The sequence below is a fragment of the Rhinolophus sinicus genome, chromosome 1 (genome assembly GCF_057876585.1).
Source record: "Rhinolophus sinicus isolate RSI-liver-muscle chromosome 1, RSI-T2T, whole genome shotgun sequence".
Lineage (NCBI taxonomy): Eukaryota > Metazoa > Chordata > Mammalia > Chiroptera > Rhinolophidae > Rhinolophus > Rhinolophus sinicus.
The window spans coordinates 20,743,833-20,765,508 of NC_142501.1; the positions used below are offsets into that span (position 1 = coordinate 20,743,833).

At 35.5% G+C, this 21,676-nt stretch overlaps 1 protein-coding gene across 17 annotated transcripts in view; it reads left to right on the top strand.

The window, feature by feature from the left end:
* ANKS1B (ankyrin repeat and sterile alpha motif domain containing 1B) overlaps window positions 1–21,676 on the top strand; it is an 895,010-nt gene that overhangs the window by 91,178 nt on the left and 782,156 nt on the right. For all 17 annotated transcript variants that reach the window (XR_012494067.2, XM_074326201.2, XM_074326199.2 and 14 more), the window contains exon 2: window positions 12,904–12,984. Coding sequence is in view for 16 of the 17 variants with exons in the window: in XM_074326201.2 (XP_074182302.2) it covers window positions 12,904–12,984 (81 nt within the window). In the remaining variant the exon portion in view is untranslated. The remainder of the gene's footprint in view (window positions 1–12,903; window positions 12,985–21,676) is intronic.

Consider the following 21,676-nt stretch of genomic DNA (forward strand, 5'->3'; position numbering starts at 1 on the left):
ATTGCCCTTCTTAGCAACTTGATTTACTATACCAAAGAGTTTTAAAAACATCAGTTTTCTTTTTAGTTTAGGTGATTATATGAAAAAGATAGGAAAGATATAGTTGTTTTTATTTTTTATTTATTTATTTTGTGTGTGTGTCGGTACCTCAGCTGCAGAGTTGAGTGTATCATACTTCTCAGTTCATGGTACAATCAGCATCATCATTCTCTCTCTCTCTCTCTCTCTCTCTCTCTCTTTTAAAATTTTATTTGTTGTTTTACCTTTTTCAACTTCACACCCACTTCTGTTCCCCAGTCCTCTTACAGGTTTTCGCTCTATAATGGTAGGATACGTGTGTGTCTTTAACAATGTCTGGAGTTGTATCGTTTAGGGATGTGACCAGCTGTGTGGTAGCCTGCACTGATCTCTGGTCTCACACATTCTGAAACCATTCTCCATGTGTCCCCCAGAGGGATCTTTCTGAAATATAAATCTGATGCCATATCGATCAGCGGCTTAAGATTCTTGAAAGACTTTCCGATTCATCAGGAGACTTCTCTGTCAGTTAAATCAACCTGCTTCTCCCAGTCAGCTCTTATGAAATCCCCCACTTTCCTCACCAGGCGTTTGTCGAACAACACAGGTGTTTCATGACCCCGCCTTTGCTCCAGCGCTGTATTGTGTTTCTAGTGCCGCTTAGCAACCTGGCCTCCCTCCTCTCTACCTGGGAAATACTTTTAAAAAAAATCTTTCGAACGCAATTCAAGCACCCGGCTCATTTTTCATGAAGTCCCCTCTCAGAATTCTGTAGACTGATTTGGCCTGCCTTCTCCCTTCATGTCTTCTCTATATCTTAAATAGAATCTTACCCTAACACTTGTAATATTTTTTTTGGTTTCCAAATTTTTGTCCCTTTTCTAAGCTCTGAACTCCAAAGAAGAAGGGAGACTCTCTTCATCAACTTTTTAACCCAAGTAGTGTTTCTAAATACCCAATAAATGTTAATCTTTGGGATTCAGGAGCAAAAAATCATAATTCCTAGGAATTTGGGGGATTTCCTGAAGTCATAAATTCTTAAAAATACTTCCAATAGTTTTTATATACTATATGCATTATTATGAATATCTAAACATTTGTTTAATATATGAAATATTAAGTTTAGTAGTATTTATATAAAACTGTAGCCTATATTCAAATGTTAGGAAACACCAATGAATAGTTATTGGGTAGCATTCGAAAAGCTTAACATTCAGACCTCCTTGAAAAACGAATAGTACCTCACAGAAGCAAGTGTCAAAATTGCCAATGTAAGCACTTATTTTGCTTCCAAAACCTCTTACTTCTTGAAACATCACTTACAGGGTTTGTATAAAGTATCAATGTGTTAATATTTATTTTATTTGCCAGTGATTCACTCTTAGCAAACAGGGCCGTGAACACACATAACTTGACAACAGCTACAAACAAGGGTGGCTGATTTAATTGTGACCACTTTGTTCCGATGTTCGCCTGCCCTGGTTTCCTGGAATGTTGACCTTCACCCTCCAGTCTACGTGTTATGTCAGCACTTGCTGCTCTTGCTTCTAACTTGGCATCAGTATATTCCTTTGAACCAGTAATGTCTCCATGTTGTTAAGCTTTAATTCTCAGAGAAGAATTATAATATTTTTCTTGTTTCTAAGTTTTCCTATTTCTTAGCTAACTTTTCTTAGGACTTGGAATTTAGAAAAATACAAAATTTCTGAGAAAAGCTGGAAACTAACTCTTGTGTGGAAACAATCCCCAATGCCTAGCATATTAGACATTCAGTAAAATATTTTGAAATATTTCTTAAGTGAATATTCTTTTGTAGCCTCAAAGCCTCTAGAATAAGTATCTGGTACATAGAGATACTTAAGGTACTTTATTGATTGAATCTGTGTTTCTTTTGAATCAGTGTCATGATAAAGTAGGTCATCAGAGTTTAGATTTTGTCATTAACACCAGAAATGCCAGGTTAGTTTACATTACTTTGGCGGCTTGGGAGCATGTAACCTTTATTTAGCGAAAATCTATGAAAAAACTCATAAGATGCCTAAAATTCATCAAAGACTTCTTATTATATGCTTTCATAGCATTGTATACTTATCTTTTGTAATGTTTATATGTATGGACGTTGACTATTTACTTGTACTGTTTGCTTGATGTTTTTATTCTTATGTAAGCTCCCTGAGGGTAGGGATTATTCCTATTATACTCACAGGTGTGATTTCCAGAAGGTGCTAGCTAACCACAGTACAAGCATGTAATGGGCAGCTTAGTATTTCTTGTACACATAAGTGAACAAAGCAGATAGCAATCTGAATGAACCAGAGTACCACGGAATGTGAGCCAGCTTTACCTGACGTCTCTGAGAGGTTCTGAAGGACGCAATTTGACAACCACTATTGCATTCCTTGACACAGACTGCATAATTAATTATGTCACATGTCTTGCCCAAGATTTTCTATCTGTATGACTAGTAGTGAAATGTTAGTACCCGAACTGTATGCCTGTTAGCCTGTCTGGATTAGCATCATCTTTCATTATAAGAGATATTATATTACTAATGTTATTATTGCTCCTATTATTAACTTCCTTGTGACTTCTTTATAATAGAAAGGCATTCCACCCCTTCCAACTTAACTGCATATTTGTGCTTGAGTAACTCCAAGGGCATAATGTGTTCTAAATTCTAAAGATTTAAAAAATTCCTTAAATTTTTAGCATCTCCTCCTTGATTAATATGATTAGATTTGTGATATGGAATAGTAGATATATTAATACTTAGGAAGTTTTTTACCTATGTCCTAGTTCATTCTGGTGATCAGGTGGGGGTAGGGGAAGTGCAGAAAACTTGAGAGGATGGTGGTATGGGGCAGAAGAGGGCTTCTAATCTTCTGAATCAGTATTTTAGGTAAGAATTCCATGAACATGTTATGATTAGGGCTTTTCTTAAATTGTTTTCAGTATTTCTGCCATAGAAAACCACACCAACATAGTAGGTTTCTGTATTTTGATGATTTCCAGGGTTTCAGATGGTCAGGATTAAAAACAAAAAACAGAAAAACCCAGTCCAGTTCCACACAGGACTAGTTTCTGGAGCAGGAGAATGAGGAGTTGGAGAGTAGCTACCCAGTCAGAATGTTTGGTCATTGTCATGCCATAGAGAACGAAAACTTATGCTGAGAGTGAAAACACAGATGTCTTCCATTAGTGTAGGTTTTTATGGAACGTCAAACAAAGAGGAAATAGAAAGGAGGAGCGTACTATTAAATTTCTCTTGTACCCTTTCTTTTTCATTACATCAATTCTTGGCTTTTTATCAAGTGTTTTGATTTTTTTTTTTTTGGTTGTGGGGAGCTTGGACTAGCGTTTATGTTCATGGTTGATTTAGAGTATATGGAATCAGCGGAAAGAAATTTCCCACAAATGTCTTCGTCAAAAGCAAACAAAGCTATCAGCTTTAAACTTGACATTAACACAGCCTTTACTGAAAAAGAGCAATGAAGCAAATTTAATCTATTCACACAAAATTAACTGTATCCCTTGAGTCACTTAACATAATGGGGTATTTCTACTTGGGATTGTAAAATGCTTCCAACTATTTTGTGGGGATATAAAAGGGAAAAAAATAGCTATCTCCCCCCCCCCCTTTTTTTATGCTTCCCCCCCACTCTGGTTCAAGCCGTAGTTTTTCAGTCTAGTTGTGTAGGACACAGCTCCCTGGCCCATGCTGGTGTTATGAGCCTTGCGTTCCCCCAACTCCCGGCTGAGGCTGAGCCAGTTGGTCACCAGTCATCGGTCCACCGCTCACAGCAGAAAAATAGCTATCTTATATTTATAAAAACCTGGACTTATTGATGTGTTTTGTGTATTGAAAGTTTGAGTTAGAGGAATTGGGTTTACTTTGAAGTTACACATAATAAAATAAAGGTGACAGCAAGAGGATGGAACTTCCAAGTTACTAGGAGATTTTAGATGTTAGAGAAAATAGTTTACAAAAATAAATAACGCAGAGACAATGAATGGACATTTCTGAAAAATAAACAAGTGATTAAAATACAATTAAAACAGTTATTTTAGAAGGCAGGGGAAAACTGCAGAGAGAGAAATGAGAGAGAAAAGATGTATATGGTATATCCAGGCAATCTAATATTCTAGTCTTAGATGTTCTAGAAAGGGAAAATAAGTTGATAAATAATAATAAAAACAAAATAAAGTAACATTTCCATGAGATGAAGACAAATTTAAATCTTTCAATTGAAAATGCGCAAAAAAGTGATAACTAAAACTATTGGGGGAGAAAAGACTTGCACTTTTTGAACTCCATGGACAAAGACCATTTTATAAGATTCTAAACTGAAAAAGCAGGTACTGTCCAAAATGAGAGAATCAGATTGAAATTGGTCTTCTTGTCTGTGTGGATGCTAGAAATTAGTGGAGCACTGGGGTGGACTAGGCATAGCTTCCCAAGGGGAGTACTTCCAAGGTGACCGTAGTGATATTCAGCAATGAGGTATGTAGCAGTTTTTCTAGGATGAGTTCGTGAACTTAATTGTCTGACCTCATAGCATAGAGATCATAAGTTGTGTGATTATAACTCAAGGAGTTATTTCTGCGCACAGTTAGCCAATTCTGGTTTGCTGTGTGAATACCTGTTATTGAGAGTTACATCAAGCAATTCAAGGTGCATATTATTCAGTAGAAAAGGTTTGGTTAGCATAATTTTGGCTATGGTGCTCCCTAATGTGCTCAATTATGTAAAATTGTACATTTACAGTCTCTGATGCGACTATTAGGTTTATTATATGCTTTTTCTCAAAAGGTAAGAAATGTGTTAAATTTTCTGTGACTCAATCAAACGGGCATTTATTTACTCAAGGCCAGTGTTTTCACTTATTTTTGGGAAGCATTTTAAATTATCAGAGTTAACCTTAAGTGTCCTCTTTTTCCCTGGGAATAATTATGTAGGACCTGCTTTGTGCTGTGCAGCAGAGTAAGCCCTTGAAATATGGCTAGTCCTAATTACAATGTGCTATAAGTGTAAAATAAACACTGATAGTGAAAACAGTACCAAAAAATGTAAAATTACCTCAATAATTTTTATATTATGTGCTGAAATGATGATACTTTGGATAGCCTAGGTTAAATATAATGTATTAAAACTAATTTTTCTCTTTTTTCCCTTTTCATTATTTATTTGTTTATTTATTTTTATTGGGGAATGTTGGGGAAGAGTGTTTTTCCAGGGCCCATCAGCTCCAAGTCAAGTCATTGTCTATCAATCTAGTTGTGGAGGGCACAGCTCAGCTCCAAGTCCAGTCGCCATTTTCAATCTTTAGTTGCAGGAGGCACAGCCCACCATCCCATGCGGGAATTGAACCAGCAACCTTGTTGTTGAGAGCTCGCTCTCTAACTAACTGAGCCATCTGGCTGCCCCTCTGGCAGCTCAGTGGCAGTTCTCTGTCTTCAATCTAGTTGTGGAGTGTGCATCTTACTGGCCCATGTGGGAATCGAACTGGCAGCCCTATTGTTAAGAGCTCACGCTCCGACTGCTTCTTTTTTACCTTTTTAATGTGGCTAATAGAAAATTTAAATTTACATATATGGCTCACATTATTCTAGACCCATGTGCTACATTTCTAACCCATGGTAATAAAATTATATCATCACAAGAGAAGATGTGAACTTATAGAACTCAGTAGCATGTGCACGTCTGTCCAGTTCACCCAAAAATGGAAGCCAATTATTAAGATACAAATGTACAAGAAGAGGGACTTTGTGTTGCATTGCTTGAAATTACCTGATGTGTCAGAAGACCAGTCCTACATACTCTGACCTTGCATGAGGCTTTTAGTGTATCTCCCATATGAGTTTCCACATCTAGAGCTGTGCAATGGTCTCAACTATCAAGAGGCACATGAGAATCAAGAAAAGCTGAAACTCTCTTATGTTGCTCCTAATGGATATTTCCCATTGGTTAGTGGAGGGTAAAATGATGTTCAATTTGTGATGTAGCTGTGCCTACATCTTATTTGCTATATATGTGAAGATTGGCCCAAGAAACTCAGGCTTACAGTTTATTTTGGAATAATCTTTAATATATGAAAGCTCAGGGAATAAAATGTTCTGACTAATGAATATCCTGGTTATTTGAAAGTTCTGTGGAAAATCTATTTTGTTTATATTTGTTTTAAAACATACTAATCTGATTTGTGACATTCGTACCAATAGTATAGCAAAGGAAATTAAATCTTTGGTAATTGGGGATCTCAGATTGTCTGAGAGCATTCATTCTGGGCAAGGATTCTCACATACAGAATTTAAAACATTGACAAGTAAGTATAGGAGATGAAATTGAGTGTATAGTAGACTAAGACTAAGGATCTGTAAATTGCCTGTTTTGGGAATAAATATATAATAAGCATTTAAAACTTTTTCGAGACATCCCTTAAAGGTACTTAGAAACTCTTGCATTTTATAAAAGTGCCTTAAGTTACTATAGGCCCTCTTGAGGATTATCATTGAAAAAAGGAGAGCAGTACAAAAAGTTGGAATGAAGTAGAATATTAGCACATAGATTGAGCTTTTAAACATCAAGGTTTATTTATTTTTTTATATTAGATTTGGTTTTTATTGTACAGTGCAAGGTTTATTTTTAAATTTTTTAATTGGAAGGTTTGGGTCTGGCTTATCCATGTTTCAAATGTGTGTGGATGTTTTATGGATATAGGGATATGTGCCTAGAGGCTCTGTGAATAGGTGCAGTCAAATATATTTATATATATATATGTGAAATTTCTATTCTAAACCTCTTTTTTAAAAATAAAAAAGAGATGTATCCACATCCTTTCTGTTTAGGAAAGGAGACATGCGCTGGAGATTTTTTTTTTTTCATGCTGTCTTTATATTAATTTCTTTTTCTTTTCCTAATAATGAGGAACTGAGATGGCATAGGTAAAGGATATCTATTGACTTTGAATCTTATTTTAGTTATAAATATCAATATCTTCCCTTGCTAAATATTTATAAGGTCTAATAACATACAGGAAATTTAAAAAATAATTTGGATTAATTTACATTTTTTTTTGTTTTTTTTTGTCTTTTGCCGGAGGTATTCCTGAGCAACAGTGTTCCAGCAGTTTTAACAGAAACTTGGCTTTTCCCAAAAGACACCACTGTCCTTGCAGTTCTCTGTCATGCAGATATCTCGTCCTACATGCATTTCATTCATGGTGGAAACCTCAGTCATTCTTTTTTTTATTTTTTTTTTATTAAATTAATTAATTAATTAATTTTAGATTTTATTGGGGAAGGGGAACAGGACTTTATTGGGGAACAGTGTGTACTTCCAGGACTTTTTTCCAAGTCAAGTTGTTGTCCTTTCAATCTTAGATGTGGAGGGTGTCGTTCAGCTTCAAGTTGTTGTTCTTTCAGTTAGTTGTGGAGGGCGCAGCTCAGCTCCAGGTCCAGTTGCCATTTCTAGTTGCAGGGGGCACAGCTCACCATCCCTTGTGGGAGTTGAACCTGGGAACCTTGTGGTTGAGAGGATGCGCTCCAACCAACTGAGCCATCCGGGAGCTCAGCGGCAGCTCAGCTCAAGGTGCCGCGTTCAATCTTAGTTGCAGGGAGTGCTGCCCACCATCCCTTGCGGGACTCGAGGCATTGAACTGGCAACCTTGTGGTTGAGAGGATGCACTCCAACCAACTGAGCCATCCGGGAGCTCAGCGGCAGCTCAGCTCAAGGTGCCGCGTTCAATCTTTGTTGCAGGGGACGGAGCCCACCATCCCTTGTGGGACTCGAGGAATTGAACCGGCAGCCTTGTGGTTGAGGGCCCACTGGCCCATGTGGGAATCGAACCGGTAGCCTTTGGAGTTAGGAGCACGGAGCTCCAACCAACTGAGCCATCAGGCCGGCCCCTCCATTTTCAATCTTAGTTGCAGGGGGCGCAGCCCGTCATCTCATGTGGGAATTGAACTGTCAACCTCGTTGTTGAAAGCTGGCTCTCTAACCAACTGAGTCATTCAGCCACTCCTCTGGCAGCTCAGCAGCACCTCATTGTCTTCTATCTGGTTGTGGAGGGTGCAGCTCACTGGCCCATGTGGGAATTGAACCAGCAACCTTGTGGTTCAGAGATCGGGCTCTAACCATCTGAGCCATCCGGCCGCCCCATTAACAGTTTTTAATAAGAATTGATGTTGGATTTGGGCAACTACACTACTATTTCTATATTTCTTAAGATCATCTTATGATTTTTCTTTTTTAGTCTGTTAATATGGTAACTAATGAATGTTGAAACAAATTTGCATTCCTGGGATAAATTCCATTACATAATGATGTAGTATCTTCTTTACATATTGTTGGATTCAACTTGTTAAAATTTTGTTGAGAATTTTTGCATTTATGTTCATGAGTGATATATTCATTCACCTGTAGTTCTCCTTTGTCATATATCTTTATTCTCATAGAATGTTACTCTCATAGACTGTTAGGTAGTAATTTTTGCCTCTTCAATATTTGGGAATCATTTTTGTAGAATATTTGTTTTGGTTTATGGGGAATGTTTCTTTTTTTTAAAAAAATTTTTAATTAAATGTATTGGGGTGACAATGGTTAGTAAAATTACATAAGTTTCAAGTGTACATTACTATAACGCATCATCTATATATTGTGTGCTCACCATCCAGAGTCAGTTCTCCTTCCATATGGGGAATGTTTTAACTACAAGTTCAAGTTTAATTTCTTTAATAGATGTATGGGCCAATCAGGATATCTATTTCTTTTTGAGTGTTTGGTAGTTTCTGTTTTTCAAGAAACTTATCCATTTCATAAGTTTTCTAATTAATTGGTGTAAAGTTATTATTTTCCTACTATCCATTTAATATCTTTAGAATATGTAGTGAAACTATCTCTCTTTTTCTGATATTGGTAATTTCTGTCTTCTTTTTTTTTTTTTTTCATCATCAGTTTGGCTATGGATTTATCAATTTTATAGAGTCTTTTATTTTTAAAGTATTAGTTTTGATCTCATTGCTTTTTTCTCTGTTAGCCTATTTTCTATTTCATTGGTTTCTGTTCTGTTTTTTAGTATTTCCTTTTTTCTGCTTTCTTTGGGCTTAATTCTATTTATGAAGATAGAAATTTTCTGAATATTTTTAGATTTATTAGATTTGTTTTATGATTCACAATATGGTATATTTTGGTAAATGCCCTGTCTGTGTTCACTTGAAAAGAATATATATTTTGTAGATGTCAATTAGGTCAAGTTGATTGACAGAAGTATTCAAGCTTTCTAAACCCTTATTGATTTTCTGTGTACTTGTTTCTATCAGTTATTGAGAGAGGGGTATTGAAATATCCAAGCACGGATGAATAGGTCTATTTCTCTTTGCATTTCTGACAGTTTTCCCTTCATGTATTTTGAAATTCTGTTATTAGAAGCACAAAACATTTATGATTATTATGTCTTCTTAATAAATTGATCTCTGTTTCATTATAAAATGACTTTATCTCTCTCTCTAAAGATTCTTTGCTCTGAAATCTAGTTTATCCAATGTTAATATAGTTATTCAGCTTTCTTTTGATTAGCAGTAGTATGGATTTTCTGTCCTTTTACTTCTTATCTGTTTGTTTCTCTATTAAAAGTAGGTTTCTTGTAGTGAGCACATACAGTTGGCTCTCATTTTTTTAAACCCAGTCTGGCAATTTTTCCTTTTTAAATAGGATGATTAGAACATTTATAGTTAATGTAATTATTGATATGGTTGTATTTAAGTCTACCGTCTTAATATCTGCTTTGTATTTGTCCTATCTATTTTTTTGTTCCCCTTTCTGCTTTTTTATTCCCTCTTTTGGATTTTTTGTTTTTATTTCATGGGTTATTTTATTTATTTTTAAAATTTAAACTCTTATAAAAATAACATATAGGTAAGGGAACAACTTCATATGATAGAAAAGGGAGTGCAGTTTGTATCCCTCCCCCGCAACCCCAAGGCACTCAGTTCTACTCTCTTTCAGAAATTTTCTACATGCACACATTCATACAAACACAATTATCTCCTAGTTGGAGTATTTTATACATATTGTTGTGCTTCATTTTATTAATTTATTTTTTACAGTTGCAATTCAGCATATGCATTTTACCATATTTTCATAGGTTATTTTAAATGAATACATTATATTTGCTTTAACATTGTTTCATCTATGGCATAAAAATAATCCTTTATTTTTATTTACATAATTTGACACATATTTATTAAATAGTTGTTATATTGAGTGTTTAGAGAAAGGGTTGAGGAATAGGTGAGACTTGATCTGGGCTTTGGAGGAATGGTAAGATATGATTGTTAGAGAATCTATTATAGGTTATTAGAAGGGTGTGATTAAAGGCACAGTGGCGGAAATTAATAGGGCAGGATCAGATGAGTTTAACAGAAGGAACAAAAGTACAAAAAAATCTAAGAATATAATATGAAATTGAAAATGCTTCAAGGATTGGTTTTTGTTTTAGAAAAATGTTAAAAGCCTAACAATCTTAATGAAATTGTAAAACATGCAAATTTTATTACTTTTCTGATTTAATTGTCATTTTTTATTTATAGGAGGTAAGGTATCATAAAATAAGCCATTGGATTGAAATAAAGTTAGGATCAAAATAATGTCAATACCTTAGAGTTGACTATTTGGACAATAGTCTCCTCAAGATCTTAATTTCCAAATAAATTGTTTAATTTTTACATAATTTTGACCTCTTCACTCCGTTTCGGAAGTTTCCTGTTTTAAATTGCAAAATGCTTTCTCTTGTTTTTATTTCTACTTCTGGACAACTCTCAATGTCCTTCATATAACCTTTCCCTCTGTTGGACTCTTAAGTTTTGTTAATTATCCATGGTTCTATTGTCTGTCCTGAATTTCTCTCATTTTTTTTTTTTCACTAGATACTTTCATATGGGTTCTCTGAGAGTTTCAGTGAGGGCTGGGAGATTTTCAGATTTTGAGTTGTTTTATACGTGGAGCTATATACACAACTCAAGTTTGATTTTCTTTCTTTCTTTTTTTAACCAAGGATTGATAGATTTTTAACTAATATCTACCTTTGAGAGAGGATTTCACTTTGCCCCCATATACAGAGGTCTATCGACCTCTCCCTCTTACAGAATCTGATATCAGGCACTCCCATGATTCTACCTTCTATTTAATAATTTGTTCTAACAATTTGTTGAACTGCGTCCTAACAAAGATAACACATGCTACTACTGTGTTCTAGTAATGCCCTGTGAGCTTTATAGGTATTGATTTATTTGATCTTCTCAGCAACACTACAAGGTAGTACTGTTATTATCATTTCTATTTTGCAGATGAGAAATTGAAGTTCGAAGAGGTTAAATAACTCACCCAGGGCTCCCTTCTCCCCTCCCCTTCCCAACAAGTAATGGAGCCATGTTTTGAACTCAGGTAGTCTAACTTCAGAGCCATGCTTCTAAGTATATATTTTTATAGTCTTCTGGAGAGCTTTACTTATACGTATGTATGTCATGTACTTAAAATTCAGTGTCTCCAAATCTAAAGTCATTGTTCGCTCTCCATCTGCACTGTCCTCCAAGATTTGCTTCTCTTTTTCACATCTTAGATCATGTTATTTTCCTTCTGGTCAACTAAGCTTAAAAGTTGAGTCATTCTAGATGACCACTTCCTCCTTCCTTCAATTGGTCCTTGCATCTTACTGATTTGTCCTTTCAATTAACTTTTGAATAAGTACATTCTACTCATTTTCATTGTCCCACCTTACCGTGTTTCCCCGAAAATAAGACCTAGCCGGACAATCAGCTCTAATACGTCTTTTGGAGCAAAAATTAATATAAGACCCAGTATTATATTATATTATATTATATTACATTACATTATATTAATTATATTATATTAGACCCTGTCTTACAGTAAAATAAGACCGGTCTTATATTAATTTTTGTTCCAAAAGACACATTAGAGTTGATTGTCCGGCTAGGATCTTATTTTCGAGGAAACACGGTAGTTTTAGTCTGTTGTGATCTCTCCTTCAGAATGGCTATGTATTTATTCTCAGAGATGCCTGTGTGGTTCTCTGGTCCCTCAATTATCTTACTACTTTGTAATTGCTAGCTTATATGTCTATCTTCTCCGTTAGACTCTGTTCTTGTACAGAAGGACCTTAAATTATGATTTTGTACTCTCAGTGCCTAGCTTAATGTGTGACACACAATATGTGTACAATAAATATTTTGGGAATACATGAATTAGCTTGTCATAGATGTCAGTTTTGATGGCTTTAATGTCATCATGAACATTAGATACAGTTGTTGTTTGGTCTACTTTTGGAAAAGTGTCTTTTAATGCCTTATTTATTCAAAAGCTAAAAATAATTTTTCTAATTTTAGTGGTCAAGGATAAATTAGACTAGTTTATATAGTTACATGTTATTTCCACAATATTCTTCTCATAATGCAAAAATATAAGTTATATAAATCACTGCCATGTCAGCATGGGTGTGTTAAAAGGGAGGAGGCAGGTGTCATAAATCCTTATTCTCTGGTATATAATGTAATAGCTGAATTTTAATCTCTTCCAATGTTTAAGTAATGATATAAAATAATAGGGAATGTTGGGATCCAGATTTTAATATATGGTAGTAGACCTGCATTTGCTCATAATTTCTGAAGGTAGTTATATTCTCTATTTTCCTTGAATCAAATAAATGAAGTTATTGTTCCAAAATGGATGTATGAAAGATGGTAGTCATTTTCTACATGACTAAAATTTTCATATGCAACATGCTGCTGGCTGTGGGCCTATCAGGCTTTTTTGTTGTCTTTTAAAGTCGATTCTGCTTAACCACTAACTCTGCCCTTGTGCTTTATTTGCAGCATCTGGCGAGGCCCCAATGTGAATTGCACAGACAGTTCTGGTTACACTGCTTTACACCATGCGGCCTTAAATGGACATAAGTAAGTGCCCCTTATTTGGACTGGCATCCTTGTGTATTTCGTTCCATGTGATGAACTTAATTATGTCTGATACCTATCTCATGTTGCCATGAGTCCCCCGGGCTTAGATGAGTTTGGAGAGGCACCAGATGGCAACACTGACAAGTTATACTTGGTAGGAATGTTGTCGAGGATGATTATGTGCAGAGTGAAATGTCACACAGGGAGAAAGAAAGACGTGACAGAACACGGTAGTCATGGGTAGATTTACAGAGGCAGTGGCATAAGACCACTTAATAACATAACACTATCTTTTTTGGTGTCTTCACTTCACATGGGATAATTCACTAGGAGTGAAATCTTAATAGATTCTTGTTATTATGAGCGATGGACACGTATATGAACCATTTCAAATTCCTTCAAATTTAGCTAAAATGCTTTTTCTTTGGCATTCATGATGGTCTTTCTGGTTTTAAACTTGTTTAACCTATAGGATGATGCTTCAAATAATGTGGTAATATACTCTATAGTATGGAGAGTAAAAGAATGTGTAACCATAACAACCACTTTATTTCCAGTGTTTTAGCTACGTAACCTAATGGTTTAGTGACAGAGTCACTGCATCCCAAAAATTTTGGTAGGATGTATTTTCATTGTCATTTGTTTCTATATGTCTTTTGATCTTTCCTCTTATTTCTTTTTTGATCCAGTTGTTTTTTAAAGGTATGTTGTTTACTCTCCACTTATTTGTAGTTTTTCCTGCTTTCTTTTTGCAGTTGATACCCAATTTCAAAGCCTTGTGATCACAGAATATGCTTGCTATAGTTTCAATCTTCTTAAATTTGCTGAGGCTAGTTTTATGTCCCAATGTATGATCTATCCTTGAGAATATTCCATGTGCACTATCTCTTTGGTAAAATGTTCATTTAGTTCTTTGTGTTTCTGAGTTCATTAAACTGCCTGTCTGTGTTTTCTTGCATCTTGTTGATTTTTTTCAGAACTGCAATCTTGACTTCTCTGTCATTTAAGGCACATATTTCCATGTCTTTAAATTCTTTTTTGGAGACTTTTCATTTTCTTTCTTAACTACTTTGTTACCTTGGTTACTCATGGCAATTAATGAATTATTATTTCTCTCCCTAATCATCTACAGGAGTGGGCTCTGCAACAGGTTGATAGGAAGAGGTCTTTCTTTTGTTTTTCAGTAGGTGTTGGTAGAATGTTTTATTTTCTCTTCAACTGCAGCATTTTATTCTCTCTCATCCTGTAGTGTTTTCTCTGCACTGTTCTGGCTTCTCACATGATGGGGGGATTCCCTGGAAGGAGTACTCCTCTGTGAACAGGTTGCCTGAGTCACAGGGCACCGCCTCTGTGGGGGGATTTGGAGAGATTCTGAAGTTCCAGAGCTCTTCCTGCACCAGTTTCAGAGCCTGTGTCTTTCCGCGGCTCTGTTTACTCCTGTAGGGATCCACCCAGATAGGTGGGGACAGGGGTGGGGTGGGTTTTGAGATGTGGCCCAGAGCAATGGCAGCGACCACCATCACAGCCAGTCCTGCTTCCAGGGCTCCCTCCCCTTCTCCAGAGCTAGTTGGGCTGTGAGTTCATGGCTGCGGGCCTGCAGTTCTCAGAAATGCAAATATCTTGTTCTTTTGATCTGACACTGCTACCATTCCCTTCTAGCACTGGGAGGGTGGGAGGTGGCGAGCTCTGGGAGGGTGGGGAGGGGTCGGCTAGCTCAGTGCCTAAGGCACCGTTCTCTGCTTGGCAGTGACGGCTTAAATTGCCATTTTCATCATTCTTCCCTCAGTCTTTGCTCCAAGGTCTCTGCCGCGAGTGTTGGGTTCAGCTGTATTATATACTGATCCCTCAGGTGGGACTGTGGGCCATAAGGGGAGCACTGGCAGCCCGAGTTCTTCCCTCTCCGGAGGCTGTGGTAGTTCCGGAATGCTGGGAGCTCGAAACTCCGAGCTAGGTCTGCATCCTGCGCTCACGCAGCCCCGTCTCTGCACTTCTCCCTTCCCTCCTCCCCTGTTCACCCTATTTGCCCACCTTTAGATGATTTCAGTTGCGCACCTTTCAGTCTTTCCTGTCTGCTGCGCAGGGAGTCCTTTGTGGAATTATAGCTGTTCAATTTGCTGTAGATTCCAGGGAAGATTTCAAGAGGCTCACCTCATGCCACCATTTTTATGACGTCCTAGATATCTTTTAAGATCTCTTTAATTACTGAGAATTATATAACTGCTTTGCTTATGTGAACATCCCATTTATCTTTTCTTTTTAATGCTTTCTAGAAAGATTTTACTCAGTACTATTCTATCGGCATTGGGAGAAAAACAGGAAAATTCTAATCCCATCTCCCCATCTCTGTTAGTTAGATGAGCCATTTAATTTAACCTCTCTAGGCCTCAGTTCAGTGTACTTAATACATAGACTGGATTTTTTCCTTATTTCTTCCAATTATAATATTTTATGATGTACAGTTTGGTATTATTTGTGGCTGGCTCAGTTATGTATTGTGATGCCATAACTCTGAAATTTGAATTTTCATCTAGAGTATAAGATTTCTTTATTTTAAATTATTTAAATTACCCATGGACTTTTAAAATTAGAGAACATTTGTTCTAACCTAGCTTCCTCACTCCCCTCATTTTATAGCTGGAGAAACATGGCCATTTTGGATAAATGACTTAGTGGACACTTCAATATTAAGGTGGGGTTGTGTCTAGAGTCTTAATTGTTTTAGTTCCAAGTGTATGCTTTACCAGTACTCTACATTATGTCCCCTTTGTGGCTTTGTGCACATCAATTTCCTAAACTCTTGCTGGCTTTTCTCTGTCACGTCATGTCTTTCTGGGCTGCCTCCCATTGTCATCAGATAGTGTGTTCACATGGAATGCTAATTTTACTATTTGACTAAAAAAAAAGGTGTTTGAAGGAGAAAAAAATGTCATAGAATAAGTCTCAGAGCCAGAGAAGAATGGTTTTTCTTTTCTTTGCCATTACTATTCTCACTTAACATAGGTAATGAGCAGTTGATTATGTTGTGGTTTTTCCAAGCAAGCCTTAGCAGTCAGCATAGAAATACATCATTTCCATGTTTGTTGCTACTGTTGTTAGAGCCATCGGCTCTAGATGGTTTCCATAAACATTATGATTTCTAAGCTAAAGTTCATGGAATCATAGAGCTAGCAGTAATGTTGCAGCGTCCTGTATTTTGTTCTTTTGCTTTGAATCAGGCTTTTTTACTACCCCCAGCATATAATCTAAGGCCTTCATACTGCATATTAAGGCTACTTCCCCTCATTTGGTATGTTTTATTTGGAGCACTTGTGTACTAACACTAGTTAATCCACAAACGGGGCACCATTTTGTACCTGAAATACATAATTTCACAATGAACAATTCATCTCCATTTTGCCAAGTCAGGACACAATAGAAAATGTACTCTGTTGGTGTTTTCCTCAGTCTTTTGTGATTGCAGATTAGAAAATTTCAAGTGATGGAAAAATTATGGTCAGAAGAACAAAATCCACTAGCGACAATTATAAATAAATTATTTCAATAGATAAGCTGGAGACCTATCTATTACTATTTTATTCTTTTTTTAAAAATGGAGGATTCATTGTCTCATGTATTTCTACTACAAATTTGATTCACTTCTCTTCTGAATAGCAATGAGCTGGTGTGGGGGAAGGGTTTTCCTCTACCCTTCTTCTGGGTGGCTTGTTTAATAATCAGATTGACATGAGACAGATTATTAGTATGAAAAAATAACCAAATTTAATTACATACATTGTATAGGAACCCCACATACATGAGGGAGTCAGGGAGCCCACCTACATGAGAGATTCAAAGACAGAAAGTTAAAATGATATATCTGGCATTCTGAGCTAAAGATAAGGTAAGACACCCGAGAATTCAGAGGGGAGGAAGGGCTTTTGCAGGATGATAAGAAGAGCAGCTGTTCAGTAATTAGAAGTTTGCTCTGCCCTATAGATAGGTCATTAAAAGTTATTTCTGATCATTCTTATTATGACAAAGTCTCTAATTTAAATTCTTTAAGGGAGAGGCGAAAGTTTCTCTTGAGCCCACAGGGTCTCGATTGCCTTCAGCTCAAAATAATTCATGTGCCAAAGTAGCATACCTTGGGGAGGCCTGTCCTGAGCCCCTTCACAGGCCAGCTGGCATGTCTGTCTCCCTCCTTTCCTTCCTTTCCCCCTCCTACTTCACTCCAACCCTCCTTCCCTCCCGCCATTCCTCCTTCCTTCCCTCTCTCTCTCTCCCTCTCTCTGTCTCTCTCTCTCTCCATTCTTCCCTCCCTCCCTTTCTTCCTTTCCTCTGTCCCTTTCTCTTTTTTTCTTCATTCTTTTTCTCCTCTCTTTTTTTTAATCCTTTCTTTTTTAGTAATAATATTGTTTTCTATAAGGTTTTACTACCCCTAAATATTCATATTTATTTCAGTTCTCCTTCTCTTTTTAGCAAATTGCTCCCTTTTTTGTGTGAAGTTTCATCTCATTAAATTATATTGGGTACATTGTGATTATTGTTTTGAAAAATGTCAGTGCTAAGTTGTTATTTTATCTTTGAAATATATATGTTCTTTGATATGTGTCAGGTAAAAATATTTTCTATCCTTGCCTCTCATTCTTTAAATATTTAATGCTTGAATCCAAGGCTCCCTTATGTATAATCCAGGTTGTATCTCAAATTGGATCTAGAATCCAGATAGTAAGCTACTATCTATACTTTTAATTTGCTCTTTCTTAGGCTTTCTAGTGAAAGAAGAGCACTTCCTCTAAAAATTTGTATGATCTGGTCGGTGAAGTTGCTCTTTGAATAACCTTAGAAATATCTTTGTTTTGATTGCTTCTTTCGTGGATAAGCAGATTAACTAGTTAAAATTTGGCTTTATTCACTCCAACTAGAAATCTATTAGAGTGAATTCAATATATAAAGGAGCTCCAGTTAGAAAATGAAGTGTATTGTCTTAAAAATCTTTTGACCGCATCAAATACATTTGCCACTTTATTCCCATTAAGGAGAAGTAAAATCTTCAGGAAAGTTTGAAATCAAGAGCCTTTATTAATTTGAGAATTTCATTCGTTTGTTGATACTACATCCATATGAAGATGATTTGTGTTTATTTCAAAGTTATTTGGACTACCAACAAGCAAGGGAGGATGGAACAAAATAAATGTCTTCAGTTATGATTTAATTATAGGGAAACTTGCTGTTGAGGTAAAAAAATTTAAATGTTGAACCTTCCCAGTTAATTTAATTTTGCTCGGGACATATACTGCAACTTCTTAAAAAATATTTCCTATTAATAAGTAGTATATTGATATCTATCAGAAAATGAAATATGGTAGCAAAAATCAGTACTTTTAGAATTCCCATTTTTACCCAAACTTTCATGTATTAGCTTCAAGCTGAAAAATTTTGCAATGATTTGAAATGGATTATTATGAAATTTATTTGATATTTGTTTAACTGCTGGGAAATGGAATTATTTTTTTATGATCCTATTAATCACACTTACTTTAAGATTTTAGATTATTTCTTATTTATCAAATACTGCATATAAGAAAGAATGCCATTTTATGTTTAAGATAAATAGGGATTACTTCTCTGCTTGCTAGTCTATAGATATTGTCAGTATAATTTAATATTTCATGCCAGGTAACCAACCATACTCAACATGTTTATTTGTTGATATCTCCAGAAGATATGAAGTGCAGCTTAAATAAAAATAAAAATAATAATACTGATTTGATATGATCCTAGTGTTAACTACTCTTCTAGTTTAGATATTATAGAAAGTACCTGAAATTTAATTTGTTCTTAATGAGTCTGGATGAAAAAGGCGTGTGTAATACATCTTAATTGTGGTATACATGGATAGCTCAGAAGAAACATTAATGGCAATTTGTTGATTAAAATTTTATCTATGATTCAGTAAGTCTAACAGGCACTTATTTGGTTAGAGATATAACTTTAGATTTCACAAATATGTTTTCACATTAGAAATCTGAGCTGAGCCAGTTCATTAGCTGATATCTCTACATAAGACAAAAAGCTCAACTTGAATAAGAATTTAAAAAAAATTAAATTTACAGTAAACAAATTTAATAAAATGTATAAATTTTTTAAAAACTTAAATAAAAATAATAGTATTTAATTAGGATCTTAATGTTCACCAAAAGCCATTTCATAAACATATATATTATTCTTTTCTGATTTAGATATTAGATGGTGGTACCGGGGTAGAAATTTTTTTCTTCTTCCTTTCTAGGTTGTTTGGCTGCTCTAATAATTAAACGGATATAGATAGATTAACAGGAAGAAAAACAAATTTAATTACATATGTATGGGAGCCCCATAGAATACGAGGTCAAAAAGCAGCCAGGTAATTGAGGCTTATATAACATCTTGAGCTAAGTAAGGGGTAGGGGTTTGGGAATACCAAGGGGAGGAAGCCATTCATAGGAAGGTGGGAGGTGTTTGGAAAACAAAGATTGCCCTGTTATGCAGATCAAGTTCCTTAGGTAAAAGGTATCTCTGGTAATAACTGTTTTTCTGGTACAGGCTCCCTTTCCAATGTAAACTTAGGTAAAGAGCTTTTCCTGAATCTGCTGGGTTTTGATTGCCTTTAGCTCAAAATGATGCTTATATCAAAGAGACATATTTTGGGGTAGCAAAAGCTGATCCCTTTCAGTGGTAGCACTACAGGATATAAATAATCAGTAAGTCAGTGTTTTCTTTTTTAATTTTTTAAAATTTATTTTTATTTTTTTGTTACTAGTTTCAGTGAGTTAGTCAGCTTTTTCACTATATCATAAATCTCCCTGATAAACAAAGAATGAGTGCATATTGCATGCATTATTAGAAAACGCCCACAAAAATTGAGCCAAAGAACAAATGAAATTCAAATGGTTTGAGTGAGAGTAAAGGAAACTAGGACTGATGATCCCATTAAACTTTCCTCTTTACCCTTTGAAAGGAAATGCTTTTAGACGGTCTAGAACATATTTTTATTTGTTTAGACATTGAGAATTAAAATTTAAACCCTTTACACGATTATCTCTCTCTCTGATATATGAATTTAGAAAAGGCTATTTTGTCACAGAATGAATTCTACCTGTCAGATTCAGGTATTTAAGTGTGCTTCCTTGGTATTATCTTACCTTTTGTTTAAATGCTGAAATATTTCAGTTGAAAAAAAATCACTGGGATTGTTCAACATGGCCACAGCCTGCCTTGAGAATAGTGCTTGAATGTACACAATTTTATAGTCATATCAGTTTTTCATTTGGTTGACACTACAACCCTTTGAGGCTGGTAGCAAGATATAGAATCTGAATTTTATTTTAACTGTATCTGTAAGGCAGACAGAAGTTATTTGCTTTGCCCAAGGCAACCAAATTGGTAAGTAGTAGAGAGGTTGGGACTTCAAACCAGATCTTCTAATTTTCAATTGTTTTTGCTATTTATAGATATTGAATTCTTTCTAACTTATTGTAGTTCTTTATCTCAGAATAGAAGACCTTGTGTAATAACTCTTATGTGGCAGAGAGGTGAGGAGAAGTACATGAACTGGACAACCTTCAGGTGTCCTGATTTTCAGGTTCATTTTTGCAAAGGTGATCTGCTGCAAGCGTTTTTCACTTTTAAAGAATTTTAGCTTTATTGGGGCAAGAACTAATATTTGTTTAATGCTTTATTATTTCTCAAGGGGCTTTTTTTCTATGATCTCAGTAAAAAAATCTTACCAGTGTTAACCAGTTAGCATTATTATTATTATTATAGTATTACCTAACGGAAAGAAAAAGAAAAATGAGACTAATTTCTTCAGGGTCACATCATTAGGAAGTTTGAATAGCTGGGATTCAAATTAAAATTTTCTCAATTCAGATCTTATAAAATAATACTGGTTTTTAAAAAGGATGTTAAAATGAAATTTATTCTTATTGTCTCTGAAATATTATCAATAGAAAATTTAGGGCTTTTTGGAACTTTCTAAATATTTCTGCAACATATTCTTGATTATTTCATCATGGTTCATATATTTACCAATTAAATCCAATGTTCCAAGTGTGGTGAAGGAAAAATAATTTTCCCTCTATTCTTTTAGGTTCTTGGTTAAGACTCCCCCCATAATAAAAAAGAAAGATTAACAGGAGAAAGAAAACCCCATAAGCTTAATAACATGTATTACCTCAGTATACATGGTAGAGACGTAGGAAAACGGAGTAACTCCCCCAAAAGGCACAAACCACTACCTTAAATACCATTTCCAGCCAAGGACAAAAGATGTTGGGGTAGGAGAAGTGGGGAAGAGAGAAGCCACTTCTGGGAGGATATCAGAAAAAGCATAGTAAACAAAGGCATAGGATTGTTATGCAGATGTCAGTTTCTGCTTTCTCCACTGATAAGAATTTCTAGAGATTAAGAGTCATTTTTCTCTTTCTGGTACACAGAGGGAGATACACTTACAAATAGAGATTTTTCCATATAAACGTAAATGTTTCATACAAAAGGGTAACTTCTCAGTTTTCAAAGCTTCCTCCTGCCCCCCCCCCCCCCAATCTTAAAAGTAATCAGCCTAAAATAATACTTATGCCAAATAGACATATTTTGGGGTGGTACATTCTGCTCTCTTTTGCAAGTTTAGGCCATTTTCTGGGCAACGTATTTTATCATTTACTGTAATTTT